This window comes from Maniola jurtina, chromosome 2 (assembly GCF_905333055.1).
Source record: "Maniola jurtina chromosome 2, ilManJurt1.1, whole genome shotgun sequence".
NCBI classification, from domain to species: Eukaryota; Metazoa; Arthropoda; class Insecta; order Lepidoptera; family Nymphalidae; genus Maniola; species Maniola jurtina.
Window position 1 is genome coordinate 3,411,695 of NC_060030.1, and position 25,582 is coordinate 3,437,276.

Here is a 25,582-nt window from a genome sequence, read left to right on the forward strand (position 1 = left end):
TGGACTGTGGTTGTGGTCAAGCGTGTGCCTATATCGAATTTAAAAAAATATGGTTCATGTTCAGCGTTCTCCATATTAACTCAACTCAATGAAAAGTAGACACTGAACTTTCGGTTTGCCAGATTTTTCATAAAAAGATCTAGTTTTAATGTTACATGGATTTAAAGATTTGTACGTAAATGCTTGAGCGCATGTAACTTTGAAACTGATTATTTTGACGGAAATGTAGCAAACCATGAGCAAACCACAGATTAATTCCTAAATTCTAGAACGTAGGAAGCTATGTAACTATAAGTAGCTCTATTTGAGTTTTATTGGATAATAATTAAATGATCACAAAACTATGTTTTGGAGTGCACTACAAATAAACTCCTCTTAACAATCTTTGATGTTACATCAAAATTTCAGTAATTTATTTCATCACATTTACCATTTCACTCCTTAAAGCACAAGATGTTGCGTAAAACCCATCCGTTACTGTGCGGTTATAAACAACAAAATTAGCAATTATGCGGAGACGAACTTTGTCTAATTCTTCTGTCCATCTTCACTGGCATCTCTCATAACTTGGGCTCGTAACTCTGGTAGCGACAGTTGACCTTATTCGCGACGTCGCGAGTGTCATCTGGTGGGCGTCCGGGGCGGAACTGCGCGTACCTGGTACGCGCCTGGAAAAGTACAAGAAAATTGTACCGTTAACAGATAACACATACACACGAAGAGAAACTAACTGCTACGTCTACAGCTCCAATCGCTAATTATAACTATATAGGTACTATTAAATTAAGAAAACGATTGATTCATGGTAAGTTAATAATCACCATCATCATCAACCTGTCGCCGGATCACTACCGAGAACGGTTTGGCCATAGTCTACTACGCGCGCTGGCCAAGTGCGGATTAGCAAACTTATCACCCACATTTGAGAACATTATGGTCCATAAATTATGGAGAACTCTCAGGCGTGCCGGTCTCCTCAGGATGTTTCCCTTCACCACTAAAGCAATTAAATATTACTTGCTTTAATGGACAAATAATAATAATAGTTCTCAATTACAATTTCCTTTGCTAACCGTACTTCGTAATCTATTTTCATAGTAAAGCTGATGGCTCGTTACAAAGGAGACATCGTTCCATAATGGCGTACCATTGGATTCGCGTGACTTGCCATTTGCCAGGCTCTGCCGCAGCTCTTCACTTAATCCTCGACCGGCATACCGGTAGTTGACTGCCCGTACTCAATACTTGAACTAAAACTTAAAATGGCTTTATTTTAATCCTCCAAAATGGATCAACCGGGTCCATCTTCCTCCAACAACCAAGATCCGCGCTTCGATTTCATTGGATCGTACGTAGTCAAATCCTTGAAATTGAAACCCGAGAAATGGATGCGGGTATTGAGTATAGAGGAACACAGGAGCACACTGAAAGAGTTCGTGGACAAACCTTATCCCATTTTATTGGTGGTAGTCTTGACACATGCAGCTCAGCTGGTCCCAGTTGTGTCTTTTCCTTGCTACTTGAAGAATAAAGCTGTTTATTTCGTTAAAAAGAAACCGGACGTGATTCCTAAAGAGGGATGCGCGGAGATCTTAATTTTCGGTAAGTCCGAATATGAACTTCGCCTTTGCCCGAATTTGGTAAGTTCTTATACCTTTGATGTACCCATGTTTCTGGTCTTTCTGGTAAATAGGTGACCTCGCACCGAGATTGATAGACGAGCTGGCATCTTTAGTAGATGAAGTGTTTGTTCCACTTCTATCAAATCCACTGAACCATGAAGGATGGCCCCTCGTCGTCTCTCAAGACATCCTCAAGCAAATACACAATCTTAAAAGCACTGTTTATGAGGTAAGATTCTGACAGTTATTTAGCCTTGAAGTGCTGTGTTTAGTGGAACAAAATAAGTTTAGGTAGGTATATTAATATCGATGCAGGTTAAAGGCAAGGTGAATGGTCAGACAGTATTGCCAATGCCAGTTGGAGTTGAACTGGTACACGAAGCTGAGAAAGGCCTTTTACGAGGCGAGGAAGTGGACTTATACTTGAAGAGTGCCATTGAAGGAGTGGTTATTAAATGGGCCCAGCAGATCAACGATGTCATGATGGAAGATTCAGCTTCAGCATTTGAAAATGGACAAAACCCCCTGCCGAGTGTCGGTAAGGATGTTTTTTTAAAATATTATTTAGACTTAATTCTAAGAGAGTTCCATTTAACAGGAGCTGGAAATTTCAAAACATCATTGTTGAACGAATTTAATTAACTTTTTAAATACGTTTACTAAAATTCTAGCAAACGTGTGATCAAAATGATATTGCACCAGTTTTGTGATAGATTTTCAATTTCAGAACTCGCCTTCTGGAGGTCACGTCTGAGTAATTTAAACTACATTTACGATCAGCTGCGCTCGGATAGAGTTCGGTGCATGGCTGTTATATTAGAGAAAACTACCTCCGCTTACTACCCTTGCTTTAGTCGGTTATTCAAAAATATTGTATCAGGTAATTGATGGAGTGGTCTTTAAATACGATGGGTGTCTAAGACAATCTTTTTTCAACATTTTTCTTCTTTGTAGCATTAGCTGAAGCGCGCGAAATCGATTTATATCTAAGGACCTTAGAGAAACATTTTCAGGGACTGGAAGACACAGATTTCACTGAGGTTCAGCCTTTGTTTCGTCCTCTCTTCCATGTAATATGTCTAGTGTGGCGCGATTCAAAGTATTACTGCAGCTCATCAAAGCTCATGGTTTTGGTCAAGCAGATCTGTAATTTACTTATATACCAGGTAAACTTATAAAATATGCTAATCTTTGTTTCAAATTATAAAATTATTTTTAAGAATGGTGTAAATTCTGCTTTTAGGCCAAGAAATGTCTAGATCCAAGCACCTTATTTCACAGTGATATAGATGAAGCAAGACAACGTATCCAGTTGACTATTGATATCTTAAAAAAATTTCGTACCACATTCGACTATTTTAAAGAAAATTTACCCAAATATTTTGTTGATCGCACGGTCATACCTTGGACATTTCATCCCAATGTGGTTTTCGAAAGAATGAATAAATTTTTGGAGAGATTGAATACAATTCAATGGTTTTTTAAAACAGTGTTAGAGTTTCAAAAATTGGAAAAGATTGAAATTGGTGGTATGAAAGGGCGTGTTTTGGGAGGTCAAATAAGAGACATTTCAGCTGAATTCGATGCATACTTTCATAGTTTTGCCTCTAAATCTTATGATGTCTTGGACCCTGACGATGAAACTTTTAACGATGACTTCAAAGCATTTCAAGAGAACATAATCGATTTGGACTTAAAACTGTCTACGGTTTTAGTTGAGTCTTTCGACAACTGTTCAACATTGGAAGGAATATTTAAGGTAAACTTGTTCATTTCATTAAATTCATAAAAAACACTGTTATTTATAAATGTGTTTATTTATTTTTTTAGCTAGTCGATATTGTAGGATCAGTGCTAGATCGCCCACTCATTAAAAATGAATTTACAGCCAAATATGTTGAAATCATTACAATGCTACAAGAAGAATTAACTATTTGTGAAGTAAGTATCATGATTATTATAAATGTATCATAAGTAGTATATAATATTATCACAATTTTGAAATTCATATAGGTAATTCATATAATTTTACTTATCAGGAACTTTTTGAAGAACAGTGTACTCGTCAAAAGAAATATGGACACATGGAAGTTGACGCCTTCTTCCCCCCTATTGCAGGAGGACTTTTGTACATGACTACATTAGCTGCTAGGATAACTAAACCAATATCTTGCTTTAGAAATTTACAGCATCCGTAAGTAAGCTGACGTCAAATCAATTAAATGCAATACCTAGTTGTGACTTGTCGTGCAATACAAGTGTTTTTTCAAAGTTTTTCAGCATTACTAATATAACTTCATATACAAAATAATTGTGCATGTTTTTAATATCACACTAATATTTCAGAACATTTTCCAGATGGAAATCACGAATATTCATACAGTATCATCGCATAGCATAGTCTGTAATTAGCTTTCGCAATTTGCCGCACCCGTTTCGTAATCTGGGTGGGGCAAATTGCGAAAGCTGATTATTTGGCTTTTTAGCAACTGAAGGAAAGGATTCCGTATCAGATGATGATATGTATCGAGACATCGATGATAATTTTTTTAAACATTTTAGCTTAATCATGTTATATTTCTATATTTCTTACGTGACTTATTTGTTTCTGCTGCTGAAAATTAAATATAACATATTTTTATTATATCAGGATCAAAGATGGTGAGGAGGCAAAGAAATTATTCAGCAGATATGAAAAACTCATAAATGACATAAATGAGTTTAAGAAGAAATATTTTAATGATTGGGCTGTTACAATTCCAAAGATCATCGAGAAAAAAACTAACAACACTATCCTAGCTCGACAAGGTTCAGATCTTGTATTGAACTTTAGTCCAGAGGTATAATCAAGTAAATATTTGGAATTTGCAACAATAAATGTATCGAAAATCCCATGTGATATATCAATTTGAATTATTTTAGCTCCTGGAACTAATGAAAGAGGTCCATCATCTAAGAAATAATCCTGAAATAAAAGATTCATTGCCTGCTGAAAGCTATGAATTATTTAATAAACAAGAAACATTCCGGCAATACCGAATTAATCTAACCATCACCATTGATTGGTATAATCAAATACGGAAAAATAGTCAAAAGGTTGAATTTGATCTGGTTGAAGATGAAATAAAAGCGATTGATCAAAGAATTGAAATGGGACAAAATGAGCTGAATTGGAATTCAGAAGGTAGTAAATTGAAAATTAAGAGCTGTCCAAATTTTTAACACTTGCACTTTTAATTTTACACACTTAGCATATTTCCTATACAAAAACTGTCAAAAATAAAACTTATTCAACAATTGGTTTTCTAGATCTTTGGAATTATTTGCAAGAGATGTATAAATTGGTCGGCAACTTGTATGAGCGTATGTCAAGAATACAGGATAACTTGAAAGAGATAAAGGAAATAATAAAACCTTGGACGTCACAGCCATTATTTGAAAGGAAAGAGGGGCAAAAGGTATCCATACTTATATTTAAAATGTGTCTGTCTGTCTGCTACCTTTTCACTGCCCGTTTATTAAGCCAATTTAGACGAAAATATTGTTTGCATCCACGGGATAGACATAGACTACATTTTGTCCGGAAACAATTAAGATTTCGCACGAGATTAAAAAACAATCTAAATCCACGCAGATAAAATTGCGAGCTGATATCAACTAATTTAAAATAAAATTGAAATAAATAAAAACTCGTTTCTATCTTCTACAGGACACATTGCTTAATTTAGATGATTGGCAAGAACGGACAAACAAACGGTATAGTGAAATTAAAGAAACAGCTGATCGAATTATGGTGCTTCTAAATGAAAATATGGAATTGTTTAACATGCAGAATAATCAAGATAGCGATATTTGGTTATCTTATGTGGCTTTTATAGATAGTTTGATTGAAGAAACTTTGTTTAAGTCAATAGCTTGCAGGTATACGTAATATAATTTCATTGATAGTACGATGACTTGGGTAAAAATGATTATTGTGATGACTGCGAATTTATTTCAGCTTAGGTTACATTTCTGAACATATGAATCCTAAAAATAAACTTGCGCCTTTGTTTCAAGCGCAATTAGAGCTTTTGGAACCTGATATGGTTTTCTGTCCTAGTTTGGATCCTAACGAGGAAAAAGGATTTACAGCTATGATAAATAACTTAATTAATGATATAAACAAAATGTCATCATTTGTAAAGAGAATTGACCCAAAGAAAGAAGAATCGTACGAAGATCAAATTATAAGCCACGGCGACATCATGGAGATGAAGGATGAAATTCTTAATGGGATTGAAAAAGTAATGATTTATTCAAGCTTAAATACATAAGTTATAGGTTTACTCAGAATAAGTAATATAATCGTAAAATTGCAGGTTATAGAAGAAGCAAATGATTTTTGTAAAACGTTCGAAACCTATTCTTATTTATGGCTTGAGGAGCGAGATGCTATCATGGAAATTTTTCTTACATACGGGAGAATACTGACTCCTGATGAAATAGATCTCATTGGGTCGGAAGATAAAGAAGTTGTTCCCCCATCTCCGTGTGCACCTAAAATGGAAGCTTTTAGAGAACAAATAGACCATTACGAAAATCTGTTTATGGATATAGAAGACATGGATTCTTTTAAAGTATTTAACTCCTGGTTTCAGGTAATTATTGTGTTAATCAGGCATCAAGTTTTTTTGGACTACATGTAATTTGAAATTAAAACTATGTTAAAATTTATTACAGGTGGATATAAGACCATTTCGACAAGCACTTTTGAATACAGTGCGTAAATGGGGTAACATGTACAAAGAACACTTAGTAAATAATGTTACGTCTAGCCTTATTGATTTAGGGAATTTCATTCGTAAAGCTGATGAAGGTGAATTCACTTTTTTATTAGTGATTGATTATGAGAGGAGAACATAGTTACAATCATATCTTACTTCAGGTCTTCTCCAGCCAGTACCTGAAGGAAACTACGAGGCCCTGGTTTCAGTAATGGGTTATCTGATGCACGTTAAAGATCGAACTATCACAACTGATGACATGTTTCAGCCCCTCACGGAGACAATTGAACTGCTCAAGTTTTATGATATGGACATACCTGAAGAAGTGAACGTGCTGTTACAAGTCTGTTATTTTAATTTTTAGTATTTTGACAATTTTTAAGTAAAATAGTTACTCGATGTTAGAAAGTGAAAGGCAGTGTTTTCAAATGGATGCAAATATTCGCCACTAATATTTTGCTTTATATTTTAAAGGAACTACCAGAACAATGGCAGGCTACGAAAAAATTGGCCTTTACTGTAAAGCAACAAGTAGCACCACTACAAGCAGCTGAAGTAGCCGGTATTAGGAAGAAAATAACTACGTTTGATTTGCACGTAACCTACTATAGGGAAGTCTTTAAAAAATACGAGGTTTGTGTGTTCATTTTTAGAAACTTACATACATCATGAACGTACATCATGAATAGGTTCATTATTGATAACATGACGTTACTATATTATCACTACAGTTTTTTAAATATGAATGCGATAATCCGTATGCTGTAATGTCAAGAGTTGATAAGGAAATGCTGCATTTGGAAGAAGAAATGAGAGGCATCCAAGAATCCGGTTCACTCTTTGAAGTCAATGTTCCAGAATTTAAATTATTGAAACAATGTAGAAAAGAACTACGAATGCTAAAGGTATTTAAATTTTTAATGCTCTAAAGATTTTTAAGCTTATAAATATATATCATATTATTATATTCTGTTTTGTACCTAGCAACTTTGGGATTACGTTTACATAGTGAGAACAAGCATAGAAGATTGGAAAACGACACCATGGCGTAAAATTGATGTAGAAAATATGGACATTGAATGCAAGAAGTTTGCTAAAGAGATAAGGTTGCTTGATAAAGAAATGAGGAGGTATGTTATCGACATTTTGGTTATTTTAAATAGAAGCCTGGTTCCTCCTTCACCTTTCTACTATCGCACTGCAAGGCATCGTCAAGGTCTGCATCCGTACGTAGTCGACATTCCTCGAACACGTACGAAACGATTTGCTTCCTCTTTCCTAATTCGAACCGCTAGGATATGGAACGCCCTTCCGGCGTCAGTTTTCCCTTCTACCTATAATATGGGTACCTTCAAGTCAAGAGTGAATAGGCAACTTCTAGGCAAGCGCGCTCCATCTTAGGCTGCATCATCACTTGCTAGCAGGTCTGATTGCAGCCAAGCGCTAGTCTATATAATTAAAAAAAAAAAAAAAAAAGCGAATATTGAATGATGATTGAATATTATAATGTTTATATTTTAGCTGGGATACGTATGTCAATTTAGAAGCAACAGTGAAAAATATGTTGACATCTCTAAGAGCAGTTGCGGAGTTACAAAATCCTGCAATTAGAGAAAGACACTGGGATCAGCTGATGAGGACAACTAAGGTGACATTTAAATAAGAATAAAATAAAAAATTGTAAATAAAGCTATAAAAAAATCTGTAAAATATTAATACTGTAAAACAAGAATAATCCTTGTAAATAAAATCTGTATATAATATTATGTAAGTCACTTGATTGGCACAATTTATTGGAATGAACTTTTGATTGGTTTCAAACTGTGTATTGTATGCATTTCCGCATGTTCACATCACTTTGGGATTGTCGTGATTCCTTGTTTAAATTTGCTAACTTTCTCTGCCTTTTTAATACACAATAAATGCATAAAATAATTATTGTTTCCAAATTGTACATATTTTCCAAAAAAAAAACCGTAATTTTTTTTGTTGTGTGTGGCTGGTGTTTTCAATTTGTAAATACGTTTATGATTCACAGAGCTTAGCTGCATTGCCACCTGAACTCACTGTAAGTATAATAAACAACGGGTTAGATATAAAAACCTGTATTATAATATTTATTTATTTAAAAGAAAATACTATAGTTGCTCTATCCTGTGTTTACTTATAAGGCATGGGTAACGATTTTATTTATAAATACTTCCTAAAGCACTAAACTACACAAAAAAATCTCTAGTAAACATGACTAAATAATAAAATTTCACAATTCATACAGGTACGAATAGTGATGGATTTAAATACTACATTAGCAGATCTACTAGCCTTAAATCTTCATGAATTTGAGGAGGAAGTGAAAAACATTGTTGATAAAGCAGTGAAAGAAATGTCGATGGAGAAAATATTAAAAGATCTCAACACAACTTGGAGTGGAATGGAGTTTGAACAAGAAATACACTCAAGAACTGGTTGCGTCTTACTAAGGGCCAGCGAAGAACTTATTGAAACCCTTGAAGAAAATCAGGTGAAACTGTATTTCATAGTTAATGATAATATCTGAAACCTAAATTTTTATACTAAATGGTATATTTCAGGTGCAACTTCAAAACTTAATTACGTCAAAATTCATAGCGCATTTTCTTGAAGAAGTTTCGAGCTGGCAGCAAAAGCTATCAGTGGCAGATCAAGTGATTACAGTATGGTTTGAAGTGCAAAGAACTTGGACTCATCTTGAGAGTATATTTATGAGTTCTGAGGATATAAGAAAACAGTTACCTGAGGATTCCGCAAGATTTGACAGAATTGATGCTGAATTCAAAGTATGAACCTCAATGTAATTGAATTCATATAGTTTTAATGCATTAACTCTTCTTATGCCATGTCTCATGATTGAATTTACAGCTTTTATCAAAAGATATGGCGAAAACGCCAAATGTTGTCGAAGGTACTAATAAAGAGGGGCTTGTAGCGATTCTGGATAGTTTACAAAAAGATCTCGTCATATGTGAAAAAGCATTAGCAGAATATCTAGAAACAAAAAGATTGGCGTTTCCAAGATTTTATTTTGTATCGTCCGCTGATCTCTTGGATATTTTGTCAAACGGAAATCAAGCTGAACTTGTTATAAGGTTGTACTTAAACAGAAAACAATGAATTCAGTAGTCGAATTATATTTCAATTTCAATTATTTTACTTTTAGGCATTTAACAAAACTTTTTGATTCAATTGCAAAACTTAAGTTTATCGATAGTGATAAACCGGGTGAGAAGGTTGCATCTGGGATGATAGCTAAGGATGGTGAACTCGTTCCTTTTCATGGATCCTGCGATTGCACTGGTCCTGTAAGTACATTAAATATCACTGATTTAAAATTTATACTTAAAAAAATATATATTGAATTTTAAGGTTGAAATATGGCTCAATCGATTACAAGATATTATGAGGTCATCTATTCGTCAATATTTTGGAGAAGCGATCGTATCCTATGAAGAAAAATCACGAGAACAATGGTTGTTTGACTTTATGGCCCAAGTATCTCTATGTTGTTCTCAAATTTGGTGGACCTCTGAAGTGAATATTGCGTTTGGAAGATTAGAAGAGGGATATGATAATGCTCTAAAAGACTATTATAAAAAACAATTGTATCAACTCAGTACTTTAATTACTTTACTAATTGGAGAGCTGAGCAAACAAGATCGTCAAAAGATCATGACTATTTGCACCATAGACGTACATTCAAGAGATGTTGTGAGCAAATTGATACAGGGGAAGGTGGAGACTGGCTCAGCATTTCAATGGCAATCGCAGCTTAGACACAGGTTTTAAATAAACCTTGTAGTTATCATCTGCACACATTTGTAAGGGTTCATTTCCACTTTCATTCATTATATTTTAACCCATCCTTTTAGTAGTTTATGTACCTAGGTACCATAGTTTGATTTTGATCATTTACTAATTTATCAAACGACATTAATAATCCATATTATATAACGATCCGAAGGACATATATTAATGTAATTTTTTTTGTAGATGGGGCGAAAAAGAATCACACTGTTTCGCTAATATTTGTGACGCTCAATTCACATACAGTTACGAGTATCTAGGAAACACACCAAGATTAGTTATAACGCCTCTAACAGATCGATGCTACATTACACTAACTCAGGTGCATTTCTTTTTTTTTTAAACTTGATTTAATGACCTCATGTAAAACTCCTTTGTAAAGTTATTTGTTTTTACAGTCTTTGCATTTAATAATGGGTGGTGGCCCAGCTGGCCCGGCTGGAACAGGCAAGACCGAGACAACGAAAGACCTAGGAAGGGCATTAGGCATAATGGTCTATGTTTTCAATTGTTCTGAACAAATGGACTACCAGGTAATACAATCTCTGAACATTCAAGTTCGTCTGAAGTCAAAGATAAATTGATATTAATCTTAGTGAAGATCTTCAATATTAAATAATACATAATTTTTTCTAGTCATGTGGAAACATTTACAAAGGTTTAGCTCAGACTGGTGCATGGGGGTGTTTTGATGAATTCAATAGAATTTCCGTTGAAGTATTGTCTGTAGTAGCAGTTCAAGTGAAATCAGTTCAAGATGCTATAAGGTCGGTATTTATATAATTTACTTGACTTATTTTATGTTTGATGATAAGTTATATATCTTTTAAGTCGAAACTTCCAATTTCAGGGATAAAAAAGAAAAATTTAATTTCATGGGAGAAACTATAGTCTTGGTTCCTACAGTAGGAATTTTCATTACTATGAATCCTGGATATGCAGGTAGAACAGAATTGCCTGAGAATTTAAAAGCTCTCTTTAGACCATGTGCTATGGTCGTACCAGATTTTGAATTAATTTGTGAAATTATGTTAGTCGCTGAAGGATTTCAGGACGCTAAAATCTTGGCTAGAAAATTCATTACCTTATATACTTTATGCAAGGAATTATTGTCTAAGCAAGACCACTATGATTGGGGATTGCGAGCGATCAAATCAGTTCTGGTTGTAGCTGGTTCGTTAAAGGTAAATATTACTTTGAATTTCAAAATATTATGTATACTTACCAAAAACTTAATTCAATAAGATTTATTCGTCTTAGAGAGGCGATCCTGGAAGACCCGAAGAAGAAGTTTTAATGAGAACATTACGTGATTTCAACATACCAAAAATAGTTACCGACGATATGCCTGTATTTATGGGTTTAATTGGTGATTTGTTTCCTGCTCTTGAAGTTCCTAGAAAACGAGATTTAGAATTTGAAAGAACGGTCAAACAAGCTGCTATGGACTTGCTTTTACAACCAGAGGATAATTTTATTTTAAAAGTGGTTCAATTAGAAGAACTTCTAGAAGTTCGCCATTCTGTATTTATTGTTGGTAATGCCGGGACGGGTAAAACTCAAGTTTGGAAAAGTCTTTTCAAAACTTACCAGAACCTTAAAAAGAAACCGATGTTTAATGACTTAAATCCTAAGGCAGTAACTAATGATGAATTGTTTGGAATAATTAATCCTGCCACGAGGGAATGGAAAGACGGTTTGTTTTCTGTGATAATGAGGGACCAGGCAAATATTGTCGGTGAAAATCCGAAATGGATAATATTAGATGGAGATATAGATCCTATGTGGATTGAATCGTTGAACACGGTCATGGATGATAACAAAATTTTAACTTTGGCTAGTAATGAGAGAATCGCTCTAACACCAAGCATGAGATTGATGTTTGAAATTTCCAATTTACGTACAGCCACACCAGCAACTGTATCAAGAGCTGGTATATTGTATATTAATCCGCAGGATTTAGGATGGAATCCGTGAGTAAACTCGCAACTCTAATATCTTTTGGGTAATTATTTACATTTTTATAATGCTGTTGCTTGAATTTTTAAGGTATGTAACAAGTTGGGTAGAAACAAGAAAAATACCAGCCGAGAAGTCTAATTTGGTTATTCTTTTTGATAAATACATTCCTCCTTGCTTGGATAATATAAGAAACCGGTTTAAGAAGATAACGCCTATAGCCGATATGGCTCACATACAAATGCTTTGTCATTTGCTAAGTTGTTTATTAGTCCCTGAAAACACACCTCCAGATTGTCCAAAAGAGTGGCACGATATATTCTTCGTTTTCGCTTGTGTTTGGGCTTTTGGATCTGCTATGTTCCAGGATACTAATGTTGATTACAGAATAGGTTAGTTATTATTGAACTTAGAGAACTCATAAAAATGGAAATGAGACAATTTTACTCCGCTTAAAAATTTGAATCTTTTTGCAGAGTTTTCCAAATGGTGGGTTAATGAGTTTAAAAATGTCAAATTTCCAACTGGTGGAACAGTTTTTGACTATTATATTGACCCTGAAACCAAACAGTTTACACCTTGGACTGAAAAAATTACTAAATTCGAATTAGATACTGACGTTCCTTTACAGGTACGTTTCCGTTACACGTTGTTAGTAAAACAAAATATTAATTTGATCTTAGGGAAGCTTAAAATATAAAGTTCTGTGTTATTTTAGGCTGTGCTGGTTCCAACTGCTGAAACAATTCGAGTTAGATTTTTTTTGGACTTACTTATGAAAAATAAACATCCAGTAATGCTAGTAGGAAGCGCTGGTAGCGGCAAGACTGTACTAGTCAATGAAAAACTTCAAAGGTTTTGTATTTTTTAATTTAACTTTTTTATTAAGCTTAATTTAGTGTACTTATTTGAAAGCCTTGATTTCAGTCTTTCAGAAAACTACGCCATACAATCTATTCCGTTCAACTTCTACACAACATCTGAAATGTTGCAAAAGATTTTAGAAAAGCCTTTAGAAAAGAAGGCAGGTCGAAATTACGGCCCTCCTGGGAATAAAACTCTCATATACTTCATAGACGACATGAATATGCCCGAAGTAGATCCTTACGGAACTGTACAACCTCACACTATAATCAGACAGCATTTCGATTACAATCATTGGTATGACAGAACCAAATTAACTTTAAAAGATATCCATAATACTCAGTACGTGTCCTGTATGAATCCAACATCTGGTAGTTTCACAATTAATCCCAGACTGCAAAGGCATTTTTGTGTGTTTGCAATAAGTTTCCCAAACAGTGATGCTTTGAATAACATCTATCATTCGATTCTGAGTCAGCATTTGGCCAACCCTGAGTTAAGGATAAGTGGACAAGTTGCCAAAATATCAAGTAAGTAACAATTTACACATAGACAGTACGTTTTCATTTGTACCTATAATCTACAAATGATATAATACATATACAATTAATAATATATTAAGAATAATTATTCTACACAGGGAATGTGGTCACAGCAACAATAGCTCTTCATAATAAAGTTTCACAAGTGTTTCTACCTACTGCTATAAAATTCCACTACATCTTCAATTTGAGAGACCTATCAAACGTTTTTCAGGTAAACTATCGTTTACTATAAAATTAGTATAATTTATTTTTGGATAACCCATTTTGAGACGGTCTTTTACTTTATTTTCAGGGGTTCCTATTTAGTACGAACGAATGTTTGGTAAACCCTTCAGATTTAATACGACTTTGGCTTCATGAAACCCATAGAGTTTATGGAGATAAGCTGACAGAAGATAAAGATATAGACGCTTTTCTGAAAATGCAAGTTGACCTTTGCAAGAAGAATTTCGAGGTTACTGTGAAAGTTTTACTAAATGCTGATGTATAACTTTTGAAAATTTTTTTGACAAATTTTTTTTTAAAGGACATCGATGAAGGATATGTATTTGATCGGCCGAATATCTTCTGCCATTTTGCGGGAGGCATGGGTGAACCAAAATACATGCCAGTGTTGTCCTGGGAACAACTCAATAAACTTCTAACTGAGGCTTTATCGAGTTACAATGATCTCATTGCTGCTATGAACCTTGTCCTGTTTGAGGATGCAATGATGCACATCTGCAGGTAATGTTTATTATGATTGAACAAAATATTGCAAATTGAATGATGAGGAGGCAGCGCTCACTAGAAAATGCTTGTGTTCAGTAGTGAATGTCCACAAGCTGATATTTGTGAATAAACAAAATATTAAAGTACATGACGGAAATAATGCAGGTACACTTATTAATTTTCTAGGATCAATCGAATCCTTGAAAGTCCCCGCGGCAGTGCACTTTTAGTAGGAGTAGGAGGTTCCGGCAAACAATCATTGTCCCGTTTAGCAGCGTTTATATCGAGTTTGGAAGTATCTCAGATACAACTGAAAAAAGGGTATGGAGTATCAGATTTAAAGGTAATGTTCATTATGCAAATAAAAGTGTTTTCGAAAACAAGTTTTCGTATTATAATGATGAGGTACTTAGATATTTTGACAAACATGGTTCGAATTTCAGCATGAACTATCTGGCTTATATATCAAGACAGGTCTAAAGAATGTTGGCATCATGTTCTTAATGACAGATGCTCAGGTTGCCAACGAACAATTTTTGGTATTGGTCAATGATTTACTAGCTTCCGGTGAAGTTGGTGATCTATTTCCAGATGATGAAATTGAAAATATACTAGCTGGTGTTCGAAATGAGGTAAGTGCTTATTAATTTAATACTACGAAACTAAATATTGTCCGTAGCAATCAAGCTGCCTCACTTATTATTTTTTAGGTTAAAGGAGCAGGTCTACCTGATACTAGAGAAACATGTTGGAAATTCTTTATTGATCGAGTCCGTAAACAGTTAAAAGTGGTGCTGTGTTTTTCTCCCGTGGGGTCGACCTTGCGGGTGCGATCTAGAAAATTTCCCGCTTTGATCAACTGTACATCTATAAATTGGTTCCATGAGTGGCCACAGGAAGCTCTCGTGTCAGTCTCAATGAAGTTTTTGGAGGAATTACATGCGTTACCCGTATGTTTCTTACTTATGTTATTTTTCATAATATGTTTTCGATCGTTTGATCAAAAAAAAAATCTTATCATGCATATTGCATAATGCTTTTTATAGAAATTTCATATGGAGCAAACATAAAATAATATCAATGTTCCCAGATAACCCTTCGAGACTCTGTCTCCAGATTCATGGCATATGTACATACATCAGTCAACACAATTTCTAAGGCATATTTATCAAATGAACGGCGTTACAATTATACAACGCCTAAGAGTTACCTCGAGCAAATCAGTTTGTATGCAAAATTGGTAAACAATAAAACCGAGGAGCTTCGTGCCAAAATAGTCAGGTTTGTTTCATTGATGCTTATGTTCATTAATTAGCAAAAATGTATACATGAAACAAAAAACAGTGCTGTTATTGTAGGTATTATTCTAAGTAGTTGCGTAATTAATTTAAAACTTCGTATTTAAGGTTAGAAAATGGCTTAGAAAAATTGAGAAGTACAGCATCACAAGTGGATGAATTGAAAGCTAAATTAGCATTGCAAGAAATCGAGTTAAAGCAAAAGAATGAAGCAGCTGACAAACTCATTGAAATGGTCGGAGTTGAAACTGCTAAAGTGCAAAGCGAAAAAGCGCTAGGTAAATTTCTTTGACTTTCTAATCACCTATAATTTTTATTGCGTTAGATTTCATATGGACTTTGAATTAAATGTTATTTTTGGAATTTAGCGGATGAAGAAGAAGAACGAGTAGCAGTCATAGCAGAGGAGGTATCAAAAAAGCAAAAAGATTGTGAAGAAGATCTTATAAAAGCTGAACCAGCATTGGTTGCAGCACAAGACGCTTTAAACACATTAAACAAAGCGAACTTGACTGAACTTAAGTCTTTCGGGTCACCTCCAGGAGCTGTTACTAATGTAACAGCGGCTGTTATGGTATTGTTGGCACCTGGCGGTAAGATTCCAAAGGATCGAAGTTGGAAAAATGCCAAGGTATAAATAACTTCAATTAAAATATATTTGTATGATTCAATAATTTTTAACTAGTTATACGATTTAACACTTTTATTTTTTAAGATGATGATGGCAAAAGTAGATGTCTTTCTTGAGGCACTCATAAACTACGATAAAGAAAATATTCACCCCGATGTAATTAAGGCAATTCAACCCTACCTCAAAGATGCTGAATTTGAACCAGGTAATGCCTAGTTTTCTTTTAACCTAGGTCTGATTGACCATGATAATATTTATAAAAGTGTTTAATTGTTTTAGAATTCATTAGATCAAAGTCAGCGGCGGCAGCTGGTCTTTGCGCCTGGGTAATCAATATTATCAAGTTTTACGAAGTATTTTGTGACGTAGAGCCTAAGAGGAAAGCACTTGCAGCAGCTAATGCTGAATTGGCAGCTGCTTCAGAAAAGTTGAAAGCTATAAAGTCAAAAGTTGCGGTAAGTTTTGACTATTATTTTGACAAAATAATGATGACCGCATAAAATTACTAAAATCTAAGAGATCAATTGGGAAATCTTTGTGCTTTAATGACTAAATCTGACAAGTTCACACACATCTCATGAAATTTTTAGTCTCTAGAAGAGCAACTCGCCACATTAACAGCAGATTTTGAAAAAGCAACATCCGAGAAGGTTAAATGTCAAAAAGAAGCAGATGCTACGAACAGAACAATTCAGCTAGCAAATCGTTTGGTCAATGGCTTGGCTAGCGAAAATGTTAGATGGGCTGAAGCTGTGTCTATGTATGTACTGTTTTTAACTTAATCAAATTTATTGTTATTCTTACAATATACATAACGAGATTTCGTTTATTCCAGTTTCATGCAGCAGAGTACGACTTTGCCGGGAGATGTGCTTTTAGTGTGCGCATTCATATCCTATGTTGGGTGCTTTACTAAAACATACAGAATGGATTTATTGCATAAAAATTGGCTAGTCTTTTTGAAAACTCTAGAAGTAAGTTTCATGGTTTTATTGGAATTCCCGATATAAGACTTTCATAAATTGATTTTAAATTTTTATAGCCACCTATACCTATCACTGAAGGATTAGATCCCTTGACGATGCTAACAGATGATACTACAATTGCTATGTGGCATAATGAAGGTCTTCCTTCTGATCGTATGAGTACAGAAAACGCAACCATACTGTCTAATTCTGATCGCTGGCCTTTAATGATAGATCCACAGGTATTTATAGAAAATATCTACTTGAATATAAATGACGATACCTTTTTTTCACTATACAAATAGTTTAATTTGATATTTATTTCAGCTTCAAGGAGTCAAATGGATAAAACAAAAGTACGCGGATATATTACGGGTAATTCGGCTTGGTCAAAAGGGCTACCTTGATACGATAGAGAAAGCTATTATAAAAGGTGAAACAGTTTTATTGGAAAATATTGGAGAAACGGTTGATCCTGTATTGGATCCACTTTTAGGGCGGAATCTAATAAAAAAAGGAAGGTCTGTATGACACCAAAAACAAGTATTTTTTCCATTATTAAAGTACAAAGGTGTACTGATTTAATCAATATTTTTCGTAGAGCTATCAAAATTGGTGACAAGGAGGTAGAATACAGTCCAAAATTCAAACTAATTTTGCATACAAAGTTAGCAAACCCTCATTATAAACCAGAAATGCAGGCGCAAACTACTTTGGTAAATTTTACTGTTACTCGAGACGGGCTCGAAGATCAACTTTTAGCAGAAGTGGTTAAAGCAGAGAGACCAGATTTAGAAGAGTTAAAAGCTGATTTAACGAAGCAGCAAAATCGATTCAAAATTCAATTGAAGGAGCTAGAAGATGATTTGCTATCACGTCTTTCGTCGGCGGGTGGTAATATTTTAGGTGATACTGCGTTAATAGAGAATTTAGAAATTACAAAAAAGACAGCTGCTGATATTGAGAAAAAGGTAAAAAATTACACTTAAATTATGTGTAAAGTACCTACTCTTTATTATATTATACTACTCTTATACTATTATACTCATACGATTATACTATTATACTCTTTATTATTAGTTCCAATAATTTTCTTATAATAATTTGCAGGTAGCTGAGGCCAAGATTACATCTCTTCAGATAGATCAAGCTCGTGAGTTTTATAGACCAGCCGCGGCTAGAGCCTCACTTTTATACTTCATTTTAAATGACTTGAATACCATTAATCCCATCTATCAGTTTTCTTTGAAGGTACGAATAGTTTATGTATGTTATGAATTATGATCATTTTTATGGTAAATAAATTATGAAATTATGTAAGTATATAAATAACAATTTTTTCAAGGCATTTAGTGTCGTGTTTCAAAAGGCAATATCCAAAGCAGAACCAGCTGAGGAAGTAGACCAAAGAATGAAAAATTTAATCGATTGCATTACATATTCAGTATTTCAATATACTTCAAGAGGTCTATTTGAATGTGACAAGCTTATTTTTGCATCTCAAATGACTTTTCAGGTAAATATTTGAAATCAACTTTAAAATAAAAATAATTATTTATAAATTGTATAAATGATAGTAACTACAGATAATTTTGCTTTAGGTCCTTTTAATGAGTGAAGAGTTAACACCAGTTGAATTAGATTTTTTCCTACGTTTTCCGATAAAGCCACATGTAACAAGTCCTGTAGATTTCCTTTCTAACACAAGTTGGGGCGGAATCTGTTCGTTGGCTAGTAAAGACGAATTTAGGAACTTGGATCGAGATATTGAGACTTCTCCTAAAAGATGGAAGAAAATTGTGGAAATGGAATGTCCTGAACGAGAAAAGTTTCCACAGGTATTTTGCCTTTTATGTTAAAAATATTGATTCAATATGAAAAGAAAGAGAGTTTTATTTTGGTTTCTTTTGTCTTAGGAATGGAAAAATAAAACAGCACTCCAAAGGTTATGCATGTTAAGAGCTTTACGACCTGATAGAATGACGTACGCTGTTGCGTAAGTATGTTAAACAAACAATTTCTCTTATAGGCTATAGCGGTAGGTAATATAATTCCATAAATAAATTGCAGAACATACATTGAAGAAAAAATGGGATCGAAATATGTTGAAAATCGAACTGTAGAGTTCAGCAAATCATTTGAAGAAACTAGTCCAACCACTCCTATATTTTTTATTTTGTCTCCTGGAGTGAATCCACTTAAGGATGTTGAAGCTTTGGGTAGAGCTATGGGGTTTACGGCTGATAATGGAAATTTTCACAATGTTTCTTTGGGTCAGGGACAAGAAGTAGTTGCTGAGCAAGCGATGGACGAATCTCTTAAGAAAGGACATTGGGTAGTTTTGCAGGTAATGGAAAGCTAGCTAATAATGTGTAAACCACTACAATATAGTGCTGGATTATTTAAAACCTTAAATGTTTATCACCTTACTTATTTTTAGAACATTCATCTAGTAAAGAAATGGTTGCCAAGTCTAGAGAAGAAGATGGAAAGTTTTGCAGGAGGTTGCCATCACGATTTCAGATTGTTCATGTCAGCAGAACCAGCTGCTACGCCAACTGCACATATAATACCTCAAGGTATACTGGAGTCAAGCATTAAGATCACGAATGAACCTCCTACAGGCATGCAGGTAAAACTGAGTAAAGTAAATTGAGTCGTTATTAGAAAGCATTTAATACCCTAAACCGTGTTTCTAGGCAAATTTACACAAAGCACTTGACAATTTTAATCAAGAGACCCTGGAAATGTGTGGTAAAGAAGCAGAATTTAAAGCGATTCTCTTCTCTCTCTGCTACTTCCATGCTGTAGTTGCAGAGAGGAGAAAGTTTGGGCCTCAAGGGTGGAATAAAATTTATCCTTTTAATATTGGTAAGGAAACTGCACAATTATTCTAAATAATTATTTTTTCGTGCCGAGACATCTATTAAATATTTTCTAATTATAATATTTCATCAGGTGATCTAACAATAAGTGTCTTCGTATTGTTTAACTATCTGGAAGCAAATTCGAAAGTTCCTTGGGAAGATTTGAGGTATCTCTTTGGAGAGATCATGTATGGTGGTCACATTACTGATGATTGGGATAGAAGATTGTGTAATGCTTATCTCGAAGAATTAATGCAACCAGACCTGGTAAATTTTTGAATATATTAGGCACCTGAATTGTCAAAAGATTTTAAAAACATGTATTGCCAAATATTGCTTTTAAGATAATATAATTTTAATTTTAATGCCCAGGTTGATGGTGAACTACAATTGGCACCAGGTTTTCCTGCGCCTCCTAATACAGATTACGTAGGGTACCATCAGTACATAGAAGATGCAATGCCTTCAGAATCCCCTTATCTGTATGGACTCCATCCTAACGCCGAAATTGGATTCTTGACGACAACTTCAGAAAATTTGTTTAGGACTATATTTGAAATGCAACCACGGGATGCGCAAGCTTCTGGAGCTACAACAGTGACAAGGGAGGATAAGGTTTGTTCAAGTAATGCCATATCGAATAGATTTTAAATTCATCCAGGATCTTTCGAAATAATAAATGGAATTAATAATACTATAGCTGGTTTACAAAAAAACAAACTATGTCGACCATTTTTACCTATATATATACTTATAAAAATAATGAAACGTCTTTAGGTGAAGCAAATGTTGGACGAAGTGGTAGAAAAGTTGCCCGAAGAGTTCAATATGGTAGAGATAATGGGCAAAGTTGAGGAAAGGACGCCCTACGTCATCGTTGCTTTCCAAGAATGCGAACGTATGAATTATTTGACTGGAGAAATGAAGCGGTCATTGAGAGAGTTAGACCTTGGGCTTAAGGTAATAAGTTTCCAGATCGGAGTATGATTAGTAAAACTAATAATAAATAACTAAATAAATAAATTAAATAGATAAATAAATAAATAAATTAGTCTTGCATCCTTTATTTCAGGGTGAATTAACAATTACATCGGACATGGAGGAATTAGAAAATGCTCTCTTTTTAGATCAGGTATTTACACTCTGTTAACCGACAGTTATAAATTGTGTAACATTGTTGTTGATTCGCAAGTTCATGTTTTTTTGTGCCCTCTTCTAGGGCTTCTTCTAGGCTTTCTAAAAAAAATAAAAAAAAATATTCTATCTAGCCTGGAAAATATCGTCTCTTAATCATAAGGTCTCCATTAAGTCTTTTTGTCATGGATTTTTTAATGTGTTTTGGTTTTTGTTTACATTGTAGTATATACTTGCTCTATTGATTTTTTTATTGAAATTTTAGGTTCCATCAATTTGGACTAACAGGGCATATCCGTCATTACTTGGTCTATCAGCATGGTTTGTTGATTTACTTCTTCGTCTACGTGAACTTGAAACTTGGGCAACTGATTTTGTGGTAATTTATTATAATTTGTACTGTTTTGCTTGTTTCAAAGGATTCTAATCTTATAATTAATTGTCGGTACAATTTCAAATGTTGCTGGATAAGTTAGAACAGAGAATTTTAATTTATTTGAATTAATAAGTTTTTATCTTTTAAATTAGTTTACGATGGTTTTTTAATTAACTACTTCTACTGATCCGATTGGATTTTTTAACGAAAATTAATGCTGCCTTATCTAAACTGAGATGAATCATCAATCAATTTAATGATTTTTATAGATATTTTAGTTAAAATAAAATATTGTAACACTGTTGATTAACAATTTGATTAAACACCCAGATTTTGTGTTAAACTACCTGTTTATTTTTAGTTGCCGACGTCTGTGTGGTTGGGAGGGTTCTTCAATCCTCAGAGTCTGTTGACGGCCATAATGCAGAGCACGGCAAGGCGCTACGAACTGCCCTTGGACAAGATGTGTCTGCAGTGCGACGTCACCAAGAAAATGAAGGAGGACTTTACGTAAGCCAGATATAAATTACGTTTATTTTGATGTTTTTATCTGTGCAATACTAGGTCTTTATCCAAAATAATATTACCTATGCGCAAAAGTATGTCTGTTAATCTGTGTTTCTGTCTGTTACCTTTTTCGCTCTATATAGAGATAGTTTGCAACCTGAAGGTGAGCAAAGGATACCTTTTATTTTCAAAATTTCTTATAAAATTTAAAACTGAATCCACGCGAATGAGGGGCAGGAATTCTGCCCTTCACCGGCGTGGATTAATATATAATTGTATTAGTTTGCCATGACATTCAAAGCTTAAAGTAGACTTTATTGATTCCCTATGTTATGTTAGCATAGAAAATCTGGGCCCAGGACATAAAATGTTTTCAAGAGCAAGCTACCACAGTCTCTGCCTTCCTCGTCATCGCCACTTTTTAATACCTGAATTTATTAAAAATTTAGTAAAAATGCCTGAATTGACGTTGAATTAGTTTTTTTTTGGGTTTCGTACCTCGAAAGGAAAAAAGGAACCCTTATAGGATCACTTCGTTGTCTGTGTGTCGTGTGTGTGTTTGGGGGGAATCAAAACCTATAGGGTACTCCCCGTTGAATCATGAAATTTGGCAGGTAGCAAAATCTTATAGCACAAGTAAAGGAAAATCCAAAAACCGTGAATTTGTTGACTGCAGATAAATTTATTTTATTGTGCTGGTTTGGGATTTCTTGTATGATGGTACGGAACTCTTCGTGTGCGAGTTCGACGCGTACTTGACCGGTTTATATAAATAACCTGTGAAATTACAGCATAGCAGATTCTAGAGCTGCTCCGAAGGACGGGGCATATGTGCATGGACTTCTGATGGAGGGTGCTCGGTGGGACATGCATGCGGGCATCATAATGGATTCACGTCTCAAGGAACTGTTCCCGCCTATGCCAGTTATCAACATTCGGGTACTATTTATGATTAGAAAGTGCCCGCGGCTTCGCCCGCGTGGATTTCGGTTTTTTAAAATCCCGTAGGAACTCTTTGATTTTCCGGGATAAAAAGTAGCCTATGTGCTAATCCAGGATATTATCTATCTCCGTTCCAAATTTCAGCCAAATCCATTCAGTAGTTATTGCGTGAAAGAGTAACAAACATACACACACACACACACACCCACACATACAAACTTTCGCCTTTATAATATTAGTGTGAAGTGTGATAGTTAACTAGTACCTACTTAGTTGTATTTTGTATCCACAATCTCACATGATAGAAAGCGTTTTTCGTTTAAATATGGCAATTCTTCGATGATCACTCTCTCACTAAAGGTCAGCCAGAAGCAAGATGATTGAAGTTAGGAAAATCGAATCTTCTAATGGTTAACTTTTAATTGTACCTACCTAGTAGAAAAGCATCTTATACGGAAAAGTAAATGGTTTATAACGTTACACACCATAAATCCTGATAATTTTGGCACCCACGGACCTCTTTACTAGAAACTGAAAAGTCAAATAGGTTGGAACGTTGTAGCTATTGAAATATAGCAAATTTTAGCGTTTACATTATCGTGATATATTCATTAAAAATATACCTGATTGTCTGTAGGCTGAACACGCGTGTTAGTTGGATTATGCCCTCCCTAATCACCGTTCGTCTTTATCAGTTTCTGGTGAAGCCACTCTTACATTATTTTGTTATTTCAGGCAATAACTCAAGACAAGCAGGACTTGCGCAACATGTACGAATGCCCGGTGTACAAGACGCGAACGAGGGGTCCGACCTACGTGTGGACCTTCAACCTCAAGACCAAGGACAAACCATCTAAGTGGACCCTGGCAGGCGTTGCTTTGTTATTGCAGATTTAATTTGTAACAACCTTTAATAGAGCAAAATGTATGAAGTAGGTATTTAGACCTTCTTAGCAGACCCAAGAAGATAGACCTATAGTGAAAGCATAAATTTTATATTAGGTAGTTATAGACTTTTAGACTGCTGAAATATCTGCCTACTGAAAATCATTCTGTGGCTTGGGAGACAAAGTACACTATCATGATGTTATAAATCACATTATGATAGTCTACTTTGTCTCTCGGGCCCTAGTCCAAAAAATATAGAAAACGAAAGGATTAAGCTCGCCACATCTCAAGCAAAAAGTTTATGATTTATTTTATTAGGCGTAACTATCTACACTAATGAGGATTATTACGCAGAGAGAAGTGCATCTCGTCTCTTATAGGATAGAAGAAAGAGCGAAACAGATGACGGTGCCTCGAGGAAATTGCAAAACTGACTAATCGCAAACTAAGAAAAAACGTGAAGAATTAGAGCATTTGTCCTATATGGTCTAGAATAGAATGAAATGTAGACCTATCGTATAAAATTGCTGAACCTTTTCAATGCGGCCACTACTTAATTACATCATAAAGTTTTAATAAATTTATTATGTCACTTCTGTTCAATAAATTACCTACTTGCCTCTATTACTTTAGTAGGTAATGCAATACGATGCGTAAAGTAATATATTATTATTTGTTATGTAAGTAGCTAGTAAATTAATGAATATAATATTTTAATTTTACTATTAGTATTTTATTGTTTTGTAACAAAATCCTTTCGCCTTGTATCCTTATTCCATACTAGAGGATGCCCGCGGCTTCGCCCGCGTGGATTTCGATTTTTTTAATCCCGTGGGAACTCTTTGATTTTCCGGGATAAAAAGTAGCCTATGTCCTTCCCCGGGATGTATTCCAAGCCTGTACCAAATTTCATTAAAATCAGTTCAGCGTTTGGGCCGTGAAAACGTAGCAGACAGACAAATTTCACATTTATAATATTAGTATGGAGGATTGACATCATACAAAGCGGCTGCGATGGACATTATTTATGGCAATATCATATATTCTATCGACCTTGTCACATCTTGCTAATTAATTACAAATTTACAAGGACCATCAAAATATAACATCCGGTAATGAATATTGATGCCAGTTTAATGATGATGATTTCATAATAGAAAACTCAATGGTGGACGAGACATACGTTAGACCTTTGTAAGACATGAGTAATTATTGTAAGCTTCTATGAAGGCTTGAAAAAGCGCTGACTTTTTCTGTGCGTGCGGCGTGCGAAGCGCGTACGGCTCGTCCCAATGTGCATCAGAGGGTCGATTGCAGTCAAATGACATCGATAGACGACAAGTTCGCGACAGGTCGAGATGGCAATCGGGGTATGAGGCGGAGGGACGCCCCGCACACCCGCACGTCACCCGCACTATCCCGTACCGGATTAGTGCGGGGGCGTCCCCATCCCGACTGCCATGTCGACCTGTCGTGAACTTACAGGTGCTTACAGTGTGACGATCGCATTACCTTGGCACTGTCGCCATTATCTCTCAGATTAATAATAATAATTACTTAGGATTGACCCTCAATCACTCCTTACTCACTTGATCGATGATATTTGGTTCGTGACCTGTCATCTACCAACTTTTTATGATAAATCATGAATTCTAGCCCCATCAACT

The 25,582-nt window shown here is 34.8% G+C and overlaps 1 protein-coding gene across 1 annotated transcript; it reads left to right on the forward strand.

The window, feature by feature from the left end:
• Nucleotides 1-1,133: 1,133 nt before the first annotated feature.
• On the forward strand, nucleotides 1,134-24,098 carry LOC123871793 (dynein beta chain, ciliary). Its single transcript, XM_045915745.1, has 66 exons — nucleotides 1,134-1,602; nucleotides 1,694-1,851; nucleotides 1,938-2,160; nucleotides 2,350-2,502; nucleotides 2,577-2,788; nucleotides 2,866-3,381; nucleotides 3,453-3,563; nucleotides 3,662-3,816; nucleotides 4,273-4,462; nucleotides 4,545-4,806; nucleotides 4,932-5,080; nucleotides 5,332-5,543; nucleotides 5,623-5,908; nucleotides 5,984-6,262; nucleotides 6,345-6,480; nucleotides 6,550-6,731; nucleotides 6,863-7,021; nucleotides 7,120-7,293; nucleotides 7,373-7,518; nucleotides 7,910-8,036; nucleotides 8,427-8,456; nucleotides 8,664-8,909; nucleotides 8,980-9,204; nucleotides 9,287-9,513; nucleotides 9,585-9,726; nucleotides 9,791-10,203; nucleotides 10,415-10,550; nucleotides 10,627-10,761; nucleotides 10,865-10,995; nucleotides 11,079-11,412; nucleotides 11,489-12,201; nucleotides 12,278-12,579; nucleotides 12,664-12,818; nucleotides 12,906-13,042; nucleotides 13,115-13,581; nucleotides 13,692-13,807; nucleotides 13,889-14,050; nucleotides 14,123-14,322; nucleotides 14,494-14,650; nucleotides 14,751-14,939; nucleotides 15,018-15,257; nucleotides 15,398-15,588; nucleotides 15,714-15,883; nucleotides 15,974-16,236; nucleotides 16,321-16,441; nucleotides 16,516-16,691; nucleotides 16,827-16,996; nucleotides 17,072-17,210; nucleotides 17,279-17,443; nucleotides 17,529-17,722; nucleotides 17,803-18,172; nucleotides 18,312-18,452; nucleotides 18,547-18,717; nucleotides 18,803-19,039; nucleotides 19,118-19,197; nucleotides 19,272-19,548; nucleotides 19,642-19,833; nucleotides 19,901-20,072; nucleotides 20,160-20,335; nucleotides 20,441-20,683; nucleotides 20,846-21,028; nucleotides 21,141-21,200; nucleotides 21,468-21,581; nucleotides 21,940-22,088; nucleotides 22,877-23,024; nucleotides 23,763-24,098. Exons 1-66 carry the CDS (start codon nucleotides 1,287-1,289, stop codon nucleotides 23,922-23,924), a joined length of 13,467 nt encoding a protein of 4,488 aa, XP_045771701.1. The 5' UTR covers nucleotides 1,134-1,286; the 3' UTR covers nucleotides 23,925-24,098.
• The last annotated feature ends 1,484 nt before the right edge of the window (nucleotides 24,099-25,582 follow it).

Bases quoted from the DNA above. Each gene is read 5' to 3' on its own strand.
- LOC123871793 (XM_045915745.1), top strand. From the start codon at position 1,287: ATGGATCAACCGGGTCCATCTTCCTCCAACAACCAAGATCCGCGCTTC. The intron at 13,582-13,691 runs GTAAGTAACAAT...TATTCTACACAG, and splicing joins ACAAGTTGCCAAAATATCAA to GGAATGTGGTCACAGCAACA. The intron at 21,201-21,467 runs GTATTTACACTC...TTGAAATTTTAG, and splicing joins ATGCTCTCTTTTTAGATCAG to GTTCCATCAATTTGGACTAA.